This window comes from Siphateles boraxobius, unplaced genomic scaffold, assembly GCF_051911475.1.
Source record: "Siphateles boraxobius isolate OS27281-9 unplaced genomic scaffold, OSU_SipBor_1 5, whole genome shotgun sequence".
NCBI classification, from domain to species: Eukaryota; Metazoa; Chordata; class Actinopteri; order Cypriniformes; family Leuciscidae; genus Siphateles; species Siphateles boraxobius.
The window spans coordinates 1673797-1686384 of NW_027509141.1; the positions used below are offsets into that span (position 1 = coordinate 1673797).

The following is a 12588-nucleotide window of genomic DNA, read 5'->3' on the forward strand; positions in this document are numbered from 1 at the left end:
TTCTTAAGCATGTCATCCTAAGTGTCTGTTGCTAATTCCAAAACGTTATTTTAGTGCTAGCAACGAAGGCTTGAGCCACTGATAGTAGACTAATGCAGTTATAAGAGAGAGAGAGAGAGAGAGAGAGAGAGAGAGAGAGAGATTAAGTGTGTGTAAATTACCTGAGTCTGTGTGTCTCTCAACAGTGTTCGGCTCAGCTTCTCTATAATAGCAAACCTTTAAGTTTGCCTGCTTCAAGAAAAGCAACAGTATTACCTTGCTAGTGAGAAATCTCATGTAGCTTTTAAATTGTTAAACTATTTTACTGATTAAAATCATCAGAGAAGCTCTGACAACAGGTTTCTGTGCGAGTGTGTGTCCATACTATATGTGTATGTGTTTGAGTTGGAGATAGAGCGGAATAGAGTGTGCGCTTTCCGTAAATAATAAAATGTAATTTTGTGGCAAAAAACATGGAATTAATTTCTCGTTTTATCCTATTGTTTACTATATGTATTTTCTCAGTCATTGTGTTTGTGGGTTTTGGTTCTTTTGCTGTTGTCGGCTTTAAGGACCTTTGAAATAACTGAAATCATTTGGTGAAGTGATATCTAAGGCGCTTCGCATAAAAGTCTCTGTTAAATGAATAAATGTAAATATGAACCTGTAATGCAGTCAAGACCAGGAACTACTTTAGCCGTGCGTTTCCCTGAAAATAGTGGCACTCCTTAGAACGTTTGTCAACCAATCATATTCAAGCATTCAACAGTGCCGTAGTATAATAATAAAATAATAACTTTTCAGTAGAAGTTCGGATGTGATCGGTTAATTCCAGAGTTCCATTATTAAAGGGTATGAACACTTATGCAACCAGGTACTATTAGTTCTTCCTTTCCTTAAAACTTTTGTTTACTTGTTACTTGAATATTACATTAAAATGGAAAAAGATCTGATATGATTTTATTTGATTGATTTTTCTACATCTCAAAAAGGCCAGATTTTAACAGGCATGTATTGATTTTTTATACCCCCTGCATGCTAATATTTGGAGTGAATACAGGTTAAGGGGGACACCCAAGTTTAAGAATCTTTATTATTATGTATATTTTTTCCCATTTCATAAAATTAGCAATATCCAGAGGAACAGAGCCTGCATGGGAATCATCTCCCTGCTGAATTTAACATTTTTCTTCATCAATTGTTTGAAGAGACTAATTGTAATGATTCATTTGTAAAATATTCCTTAGCTACATTCTTCAAAGGATTCCTTGAGGGTGTGGGAGGAGCCTGTTATTCACACGTCTATGATGTCATATACGTTGGGGGTTTGGTTTTGGGTGCCGGTGTTGAAGAATGTGCAAGACTCCTCATGGGTCTCTAGAGTATAAAGCTGGATCAGTGACTGTGGTGTTGTAGTCATCAATGCATACAGCGATCATGTGGACGCCTCTCATCTTTCTCATTCTGACATTCTCCTCAGGAGCACTTTCACGTGAGTATTTCTCTTCTGTTTATACTAAATACACGTCCTGAGATGGAAAATGTTAATAGGAATCATAATAGGAATGGACAAAAATTGAAAGCATGAAATAGATTAAAGGGATAGGTCACACAAAAATGAAAAAGAAAAATTCATAATTTACTCATCTTCAAGTTGTGCCAAACCTGAATGAGTTTCTTTCTTCTGCTGAACACAAAATAAGATATTTTAAAGAATTTTGTTGACAGTAGCCATTGAATTTTGTAAAAGACGAAAAAATATACAGTAGAAGTCAATGGCTACCGTAAACTGTCGCGATACCAACGTTCTTCAAAATATCTTCTTTTGTGTTCAGCAGAAGAAAGAAACTCATACAGGTTTGGAGTAACTTGAGGGGTGAGTAAATTAGGACAGAATCTTCATTTTTGGGTGAACTGTCCCTTTAAAGACAATCACTCAAAGAGTATTTGTGTTAGACCCTCAACTGGAAATTGGTTGCAATATTTTAATTTTTACAATTTGTATTTCAATCAATTGCCACAAGGCCTTTGATCACAGTCTGACGTTGAGCGATGGATGTAGAAAAGCACATTTTAAGCAATCTTAAAAACTTTATACATCAGACCTCCCATGTAACATTTACTAATGAACAATCATTGCAACTCTTACCGTTTCTTTGTAACTGTTTGAAATTTCCTAGCAAATTTTTATAAACTTTTTTTTTCAGTGTACTTGAATGACCAATATGGCCAATGTTTTTAAAGCGACCTGTTGCGAGGCTCACTTTTAGAGCGATTGACCTTCACTTTTTTATAATTGACCATTCTTTGATTTTATTACCCATAGTGTTGGAGTGTGATGTCAGGTGGTAAAGCATGGCGCTAGCAGCACCAGCCCAAGGCTTCGATTTCCTAAGAGTGATTTGAATAAAAACATCTGCCAAATGAATAAAATCTAAAGGCAAGAAATGTGCATATAATTGCTTACACGTTCAGATGAACGTCTAGACATACAATGTGATCAGTGAGACGTCGGAGCTCTGCGGGATCTTAGGATTACACTGGGACCCTCAGCTGAAAGTCACATGAAAAGGATTGAATGGGATTGCAGAGGTCGTGTGACTCTCTTTGCCAACCCTCACATTCTTGTGCTTTTTCATCTCAGACCTTTTCTCTTCAGTCTTTTTGAACTTAAGCCAACCTTAAGCAACTGAAATAACTTATTTACTTAGTTTAGCTTATGAACGTATTAAAGAAAAATAAATTCTGAAAAATCTATTCCAAGACTGTCGTCTGTATTTACCTAATGCATCCTTTTAGTGTTTGTAGGGCTGCTTATAAAGTTGAAGTATAGGAAGTATAAGGGAATTAAATTAAGAAAAATGTGTACTTCGCACATCTAATGTTTTTTTAATAATCGGGTCTGTTAGGAGAATGAAAAATCACAAAATCTGGAGTTTCCCCATGAACAGGTTTTGATTTGAACAAATAAATTACTACTTACTTTATTAATTACTGATTTGGAAACTTATTTTAATTTCAGCAATGAGAAATTAGCTCTTTCAGAAATTAGATGATCTTCACTATTTCTTTCCATCGTTCTTCTAGAATCCAGAACTCGCTTTGCACACTATCGTTCATGGAATTCGAAAATGTATCCGGTCTGGAGGGATGGAGATCCCAGATTCAGAGATTGTTGGAAAGGTATTTGAGCACACACACACACACACACACACACACACACACACACACACACACACACACACACACACACACACACACACACACACACACACACTTAATTCACTTAATTCACCCTTCATTTCGGTTTATTGTTCAGTGATTTGCACGCATTATGAAAGTGTTAAAGCATAAGCAGTGGTGGACAGTAACAAAGTATTTTTACTTTGTTAGCCTCATAAATTTTTGTAGTAGCCTATCTAGACTTGATCAGTGTTTTTTTTTTTTCATTTAACTTTCACTTCACTACAATAATGTTGTACTTTTTACTCAACATTTCATAAAAACATGTCGTTCCTTGTTATTTTGAAAGACATGATAGTGGTGTCCGTGAACAAGCTGATTATTTTTAATGAACCTGAATCAGTGGACAATTCATTCGTGACTTGGAGCGATTCGAAATGGTGATTCGATTCATAAGCTTGCGATTCGATACCGATCTTTGATTCAATATCGTTAATTTGGCCAAATATCAGGTACAGTATAAATATTATTGTAATATATAATTAATAAATATGCAATATAGTATTAGTGCGTATATTTAGCAAAATGTTGTTCTCTAGAGTCCATAGCTAACTAACATGCTATATTGTCATTGGTTGGCTTTGTGACATTGTTCACACTGATCTATATAAATGTAATTTTTCACAAGTTTTTGTCGCTGTCTTTCGTCAGTTGAAACACTCATTGAGCGACTACATGAGACATGACACATTTCAGTATGCTTTACTGTATCTTTCAACATACCTTCTGATGTTCATTCATGTTCATTTGGTGCTATAAATAGCAATAGAGGAACACAGATCGGCTCACCAGTTCAAATTAAAATAACTTTTGACCATACATCTTTCCGCTGTCGTAGCACTTACAAATTATTTAAAAGTAGTAAGTTTGCATAGCGTTCTTAAATTAACACAGTTTGCCTAGTGTGACGTCTGTTTTTATGTTTTATGTTTATATTTGTCAACACATATTTTGTTTTTCCTGAATTCTGAGCATAAGGCACTGAGCTTAAGCTATTTTCAAATGTCAATGGGGGAAAATAATTATTTTTACACCATGTTTGCATATGAATAGAGAAGGATATGCTACATGTGGAAATTATTCATTGCTATTATTTACTCTCTTAGGTTTTTTGGAAGAAGAAATGCTATACCTCCTACCTTTCTTTTAAAATGTGTCTGCAAAACCTTTTTTTGTGATAGGCGGAGAGGTGACATTTAAAGTCAGAAGTGATTCTCCAACACTGACAGGAGCCAAAACCACTTTCAACATTGATGTTGGTTTTCCTCAGAACCAGACAGCACTTCCTGATGGACAGGTGGTGTGGGCGAGAAACTGTACCATTAATGGTACGTAGTTATCCAAGCTTCCTGGATACAATACTTTACACTATGTAATATTTTATTCCTGCACTGCCATGGATAGAAATTGTGTAAACCAATATTAAGGTTTTATATATTTTATGTAAAGAAAAATATGTATGTTTTATGTAAACACCACTTGTTATTGCCTGTAAATAAAGCAGATGAAAGAAGTGCTGCCATGTGATTCTTAAATCTTGTTTTAGGAACATGAGATATATTTATATATATTTATATATATATATATATATATATATATATATATATATATATACATATACACCTAAAATGAATTAAATGTGTCTTTTAGGAACATCATATACTATGGGCCAGACTGTATACCCTGAGTCCAACATGCCTCAACAATGGACAGGTGTCTTTCCTGACAGGACACCCTTCAATAAGACCTCTAACATAAAGCCCCGCTTCATCTATGTGTGGAAGATGTTGGGTAAGAGCACGTTTGAACCCGTAGTCTTATTCTAGTCTCAAATATACAAACATAGTGGAGAGATGGATTGACGTATGCAAGTAAAACACAGTCCTGGATCAACAACTTATGAAGACTTAAAGGGTTAGTTCACCCAAAAATAATTTGATAATTTTTTTTTTTTTTTTTTGGTGAACTATCCCTTTAAGAGTTAGAATTATGGACTTTTACAACTTTCTTATCTGTCCTTTAATTTAAAATAATTTCTCTTTGACTTTAGGGATAGCTTGGTTTGATTATTGGTTGATATTTTTTATTTATTTTTTTACTCTTTTCATGGTTTCTCTCTTTCAGGAAAATATTGGCAGGTGGCTGATGGTCCCTCCTCTCTACTGACCATTGAAACAGACAATGTGCCTCTTGGTTCTTATTCCATGGAAGTGGTAATTTATCACTGCCGTGGCAAAGACAAGTTCATTCCCCTTGGTTATGCATCTACCCAGTTCTCCATCACTGGTAAGTAGTTTGAAAAAGTAGTTTCACATTTATCTACACTTAATTAAAAATAAAAATTCCTAAAGACTTTTATAAAGCGATGCCATAAAATATTTTTTTTTCCCATTGGTTCTCCTATGGGGAACCAAACTTCCCCAAAGAACTTTTCGGTGAATAGTTCTTAGAGAAACCATTTTTTCTTAGTGTGAAGAACATCGAAATAATCTAAAGAACCTTTTTCCACTATAAAGAACCTTTTGTGGAATGGAAAGATTCCATGAAATTTCTTTATGGCACCATAGATGCCAATAAAGAGCTTTTATTTTTGAGTCTAGGGATCCTCTTATCATCCATGTACTTAAAAAACATTAAGCCTGGTTTGTTCACCTGGAGAGTAAACCAATGTTGGCATTCACTGAGCATATTCCTGCAAGCCCCTAATGAAATTTCCTCTTCTATTCTAGACCAGATTCCTTTCGCAGTGACATTATCTCAGGTTGGTGACATCAACCAGGGTGACCAAAGCTTTATCCAGAACAGAGCTGTGTCCTTTAGCATTAATGTGCATGACCCGAGCCAGTATCTCAGTGGATCAGACGTCAGCTTCAACTGGGATTTCGGTGACAATAGTGGAACTCTAATCTCTCGAGAAACTACCATTACCCACACATACCTCTCAACTGGTTCCTTCAGACCACAGGTGGTTTTGATGGCAGCCATCTCAAACGGTTGTCAGATCAATCCAACTCCAGCTGCCACTGTTGTACCTCCTGTTCCTGTCACAGGTAGAATTTTTATATTTAAACTTCATATTTCATGTAATTTCAAGAACAGTTCTTATTCCAAAAAGTGTTTTGAAGAGATTTTAGAATGACATTCCCAAAGCATTCATCAGTTGGTGCCTTTTCCTTTTTGCCAGATGATACTACAGCAGTGGAAAGCATTGTGCTGACTGTTTCTCCTCAGCCGGCTGATGTCATACCAGTGGCAGATGATGTCGTCACTGTAGCAGCCAATGATTTGGCAGTAGCAGCTGATGTCACTGTTGCAGCCAATGATTTGCCAGTAGCAGCTGATGTCACTGTTGCAGCCAATGATTTGCCAGTAGCAGCTGATGTCACTGTGGCAGCCAATGATTTGGCAGTAGCAGCTGATGTCACTGTGGCAGCCAATGATTTGCCAGCAGCAGCTGATGTCACTGTGGCAGCCAACGATTTGCCAGCAGCAGCTGATGTCACTGTGGCAGCCAATGATTTGCCAGCAGCAGCTGATGTCACTGTGGCAGCCAATGATTTGCCAGCAGCAGCTGATGTCACTGTGGCAGCCAATGATTTGCCAGTAGCAGCAACTGATACAGCAGCTGACTTAGATAATGTTGCTCAGGAGGTTGCTGAAGACACAGCTGTAGCTGTTGACATAAATCTGGCAGCGACGGTTCTCCCAGAAACCCCTGCTGATGTAGATGACACAACCTCTGTTCAGACAGTTGTAGAAACAGTGGCACCGCCTGGTGCAGCAATCATCATCATTCCTGAGGCAGTGGCCACTGAAGTTGTAGCATCTGTTATACCTGCAACCGAAGCCATCACTGGTGAGAAACTTCATATAGATGATGACCATAACTTTATAAAGAAGTCCATAACCAATAAATTGCATTGTATATTTAAACTATTCCCATTGGTGCTGTAATTGCAGGTGTAACTAGCATACCTGAGGCAGCAGTGAGTGAATCAGAAGCTGAACCGGTGGCAGGAACTGAAGAAACACAGGCAGCTCTAATCATTGCCAAGCGGCAAGCACCAGAAATGCCAGCAGAAACAAACTGTGTGATTTATCGTTATGGCTCCTTCTCTACAACTCTTACAGTTATTCGTGAGTACTTTCTTTTTTATCACTAATCAATACTATTACACTTGAAAATGAATATTTTGGGCATCATTGTTCCCAGAGAGGAAACATGCTAAAAAATTTTAAAAAAAGACTCAGTTGATCTTTAAATTCCAGCCAACTTGAACTTTGCTTCACTACAGCATTACTGGCCTGCCTTAATTGTCAAAAGGGTTTCACCCATAACCTCATCTAATGACAACAGAAATTGTGTAGCAGTATAAAGACCATGTTAACACACTGTTAACTACTAATGTATCTCTTATCTAAGATAAAAGATAAGAGACATACAAAATGTCACCATGCAGAGAGGTGTGTACGCTATGACCACTGTATCAAGAACAGAACAGACTTTCACATATATTATGATGAAACCTTTAATTGACTGACAAAAAGTAGCACACAGATCACTTCTAGGTTATACTTTATCTTAAGGCGATTTAGGTAGTTACATTGTACTTACTCAAAATAGGTACTGAGTAATAATAACTAATTCAATTCAATTTCAATTCACGTTTATTTGTATAGCGCTTTTCACAATACACATCATTTCAAAGCAGCTTTACAGAAAGTCGATGCGTATATATTATAATTTAGAGTGGTCTGTTATCAAAGGTAACTGTCTAAGTTAAGTGTTTCAGAAATGTAATTATACAAAGTCACAGTTAGATAAAAAGAAAAGTATTACTTTAAAAAATGTAATAATTTAATGCAGATATAATGAGCTCATTGAAGTAATGAATACTGTTTTTTTAACAAATGATTATGAAATTTAGAAATTAACTACAGTACATGTACTTACAATAGAGTTACGGTTAGGGATTGGTTTAGGATTAGTTACTTGTAATAATGCATTATTTACTGTTATTACTATAGTAAGCACATGTAGTAACTTGTAATACATCACCTTAAAATAAAGTGTTTACCTACTTCTACCTCAACTTTAGTGTATAGACTTGTGTAAATGTAAATCAAACTGTGTAAAAGCACAAAACATGTCTACAAATGTGTTTAATGTTCTTTACATGTATGTTTTCCCCCTTCAGAGGGTATAGAGAGTGTTGAAATTGTGGAGGTGAATAATGTGGTGGTCATGGCCACAGAGCTGGAGCAAAATGCTGTGGACCTAACAGTCACATGTCAGGGAAGGTAAATATTAATTCTCTGTCATTTATTTCATAGACTGTATATCGGCTTTACTGTTCAGAGCTGTTTTATCTGTCATTCATTTCTCACCCTCATGTCGTTCAAACCCATAAGACCTTGGGTCTTTGGAACACGAATTAAGATCTTTTTGATGAAATCCGACAGGTTTCTGACACCACATAGGCAGCAACATCATTGCAACTTTCAAGGGCCAGAAAGGTAGTAAAGACACCTTTAAAATAGTCCATATGACTACAGTGGTTCGACCTTAATGTTATGAAGCAACGAGAATACTTTTTGTGTGCACACACCAGCTATACCAGCACACACCAGCTATACCAGCACACACCAGCTATACCAGTACACACCAGCTATACCAGTACACACCAGCTATACCAGCACACACCAGCTATACCAGCACACACCAGCTATAGGTGGAGATGAGAGAATGGTAGAGAAATTCATAGGATGCAGATTATTAGAAGGGCCAATGGAAGGAATTTGTCCAAGACACCAGGGTTACACCCCTACTCTTTACGAGAAGTGTTTTTTAATGACCATAGAGAGTCAGGATCTAACGTCTCATCCGATGGACATCCGATGGATTGTTACGCTATAGTGTTCCCGTCATCATATTGGGGCATTATGACCCACACAGACCACACTAAGGGTGTGTTCACACATGTAGTTCAGTTTTTTTAGTCCAGAATAAGCGAAAAACATTTAGTTCTGGTCTGTTTAGCGTTCACATTGGCCTTTCAACACAGTCCTAACACAAACCTAAAGACATAGGGATATGTTCACAAGCTGATTGGTTGGCTTTTTTCACGTATATTTCGTGACCGAACATCCAAAACAATGCTGTGAGCTGGGATAAATGCGTTCGCTGTATGTGTGTAGCCAACATATGATGGTATTTTGACAAGCTGAGAACTCGTGAGGAGCTTATAAAATGTGTAAAGGAGTCAAAACAGCGGCAGGACACACCGTCACACACACAGACAAACCAAGATCTGCTGCGAGGAGACGCGGTTCTGATTCCTGTATAGAACTGTGATGGGCAACATCACGACTATGATGAGAAAAGACAGGTATGCTTGAGCATTCTGTCTTTTTTAGTGTCACATCTTGTGACATCACGTCCTGTTTTTGGTTTGTTTATATGTCTTTGGTCCGTGTTGTGTTCATATTTCAGTCCCGCACATGGACAACCACACAAGAGTTCGTTTGGAAGCAGAGCGAGACCCATCTTTTAAGCATCTCGATCCACTTGTTTGGTGCACCAGGGTTCAGATGACAGCATTTACGCTTATTCAAATGAGCCGTTTTAACAAAGCAATCACACCAGAGTTAGTTTTAATCCAACCAAACATGCCAAGTGTGAACACACCCTACACCTCTTCCAGCAGAAACCTTGTTTTCCAGGAGTCTCCCATCCAGGTACTGACTAGGCTCTACCCTGCTTATGCCGAGTTTACACTGCACGAATTTAGCCCCGATTTTCACTCGCCGACAAATCCCGAAATCATAGGCAAATCGGTCATTGTTCACACGAGTGACAATCACGCAGTGTAACTGATCAAAGATCTGAGATAATCGCCACGAGCTGCCGACGCCCGTGAGATATTTGGCATGCTAAATATCTGGACCTATCGGCGATTCAAAATCCTGCTGTGTGAATGTGTTCTGACTGAAAACTACATCGGCGATGACCGACAGCCAATGAGAGAGCAAGAAACAGGACAGCGGAAGGTTCGGGGAGGGGTTATAGACCACAATATCAGTATTTGAATAAATATATTTACAATTATATCAAACAGAAACAGAGCACAAACATTTGCTCAGGCTGCAGGATGATATGGCTGTGGCTATGGTGATGTATCTCCGAATGAAAAGTCTTCTGGAACAAGAAAAGAAAATGTAGGGCGGAACTTGATTTTGTCTGTGGGGAATTGATTGGATGTTTGGGGTTTGCTATTGGTGGATCTCATGTGAGTGACCGTCAGCCTCACCCTCACGGCAGTGTAAACATCATCAGAGAAGAGAGGGAGGGAAGTTGTTTTGATTAAAGATTACGAGGGCACATGAATAAAAAAATATAATTATATTCATAGAATAATGTAATTCTCATTAAAAAAATAAGATTTGCCATTTTGGATTTCATGGTGACTTTAAACTGGTTATAATGATGACAGTGGTCGAACATGAAATATAATTGTTGTTGTTGTACTTTATTGTTCAGCCTTAGCTGAAATTGGTCTTTGGTCTCGCCATACAATCACAAAACAATTACATCTATACATCTAACCATACACAGCATCCTCAATATCAAAGCTTAAAATATTCACATTCCCTACCCCTTATTCAAGTGAATGAAGTTAATTTAGTTATATTTGCTCCTCAGCCTGCCTAGTCAAGTGTGCACCGTGGTGTCTGACGCCGACTGCACGAGTCCTGTCCAGAGCCTGCAGTGTAATGACGTGACTCCAGCCCCTGAGTGTCAGATAGTGCTGCGACAGTTCTTCAACAACTCTGGCACCTTCTGCATCAATGTGTCTCTGACCAATGACGTCAGCTTGGCTGTAACCAGTGCAATGCTCAGCGTGGCAATAGGCAAGTGTCATTTAAATTCAAAGCATATCTAAAATAATAAACATTTCTTTTCCTGAACCTGCCCTAGAACCTCACAACCTCTCTTGTTTAAACCGTAGACACAAATTCACCTAGGAATACGGCAGGAGCAATACTGGGAGTCCTGGTTTTTATTTGTGCTGTGGGGGCCATTGCTTTTACATACAGGTAAGGCACCAATACACATTTCACCAAAATCAAATATGTTATTGTATGCTGCCTATAGTTAAAATGAAGTAATGACAGTAAGCCTTCAAGTATGTTTGTATGCAGGCGGTTTAAGGAGTACCATCCACTGAGAGAAGATGATACCAGCAGCAGTTTCAGTTCTGGAAGAAGCTCAGTGTCTTTAATGCTGTGGAGTCTTCTGAGCCGGAGATCCACTGCAGAGAGCCGTCCACTCCTGCTGGGACGGGTGGTGTGAAGGAAAGCTTCAAGTATAGTCTGTACAATCTCTCAACACGAGAATTAAATAAACAGTGAGGACCTCATTGCACTGTAAAAACAAACAAAAAATGTCATATGTAACATGCCTCACATTGTTGCAGATATGTCGTCATAAAAAACAGTTGCAGATTTTTCCTGTCAATGCAATTGGGCTGCAATAATCTGACTTACTTCCCTACAGTATTTGTTTCAACACTAGCTGTCGATCAAGATTTTGTAACACTCACTATCTAAAACATACTATAAGTGCAGAGCAAAAGGCCAATAGTTTACATGCATTATTTACAGAAGATTGTAAAAAATATAAAAAAAATGGTAAGGATTCACATATGGAGGGGTGGGATGGATGTGGGCGGCCAACAAATACAAATAATACAAGACTAACTCACTCATAACCAACTACATTGACAAGCAAAAAGAAAAAAAATGTAATTAAAAGAATAGTCTTCGGACACCCAAACTAATCTTCGCTCTCTAACAAAACCAAAGTGCACCCACCCTTTACCTAACAGTAATGTGGATAACAGGGCAGGAGTGTCTTTCAGTATTATAGGGAATATAAAGGTAATCATTCTATAAGTAACCCAGGTAAAGGATTTTGTCTTGTTTAAAATAATCAGATAATAGTCAGGTTATTACAGACCATGTACACATTGTCAGCTGTTCTTCAAATAATCTCTTCAACTAAAAGAAAACCTTAGATCATGTTCAGCATTTATTCAACATTAAGAATTTTTTATGAATTAAATTGATACTAACATTTAACTATTAAGTTAAAAAAATAGTATGTTTTTTCCCCAATTACCTCTGTATAACTAGCATGCCATTATTATTATACTCTTATTTTATTGTAAATTATTTATTAATATAATTTGCATTTTCAACATACCATGTGTTGTTTGATATCGACCCAAGAGGTCTGATGTTATAATGGATAATGGCCACATTAATGACTTATCATCCCTAAATAAAAACATGTCCTGTCACTTA

General features: G+C 37.4%; 1 protein-coding gene across 1 annotated transcript; it reads left to right on the forward strand.

Annotated features, from left to right (window-relative positions):
- The first annotated feature begins 1356 nt into the window (after positions 1–1356).
- On the forward strand, positions 1357–12588 carry pmela (premelanosome protein a). Its single transcript, XM_077204371.1, has 12 exons — positions 1357–1471; positions 3067–3162; positions 4404–4550; positions 4873–5013; positions 5347–5508; positions 5952–6272; positions 6407–7078; positions 7183–7359; positions 8421–8523; positions 10925–11133; positions 11232–11319; positions 11425–12588. The coding sequence occupies exons 1-12, from the start codon at positions 1402–1404 to the stop codon at positions 11573–11575; spliced, it is 2337 nt and encodes a 778-aa protein (XP_077060486.1). The 5' UTR covers positions 1357–1401; the 3' UTR covers positions 11576–12588.

Coding starts and splice junctions, on each gene's coding strand:
- pmela (XM_077204371.1), top strand. CDS start 1,402: ATGCATACAGCGATCATGTGGACGCCTCTCATCTTTCTCATTCTGACA. Junction 3,163..4,403: donor ATTCAGAGATTGTTGGAAAG/GTATTTGAGCAC, acceptor TTTTTGTGATAG/GCGGAGAGGTGACATTTAAA. Junction 8,524..10,924: donor ACAGTCACATGTCAGGGAAG/GTAAATATTAAT, acceptor TTTGCTCCTCAG/CCTGCCTAGTCAAGTGTGCA.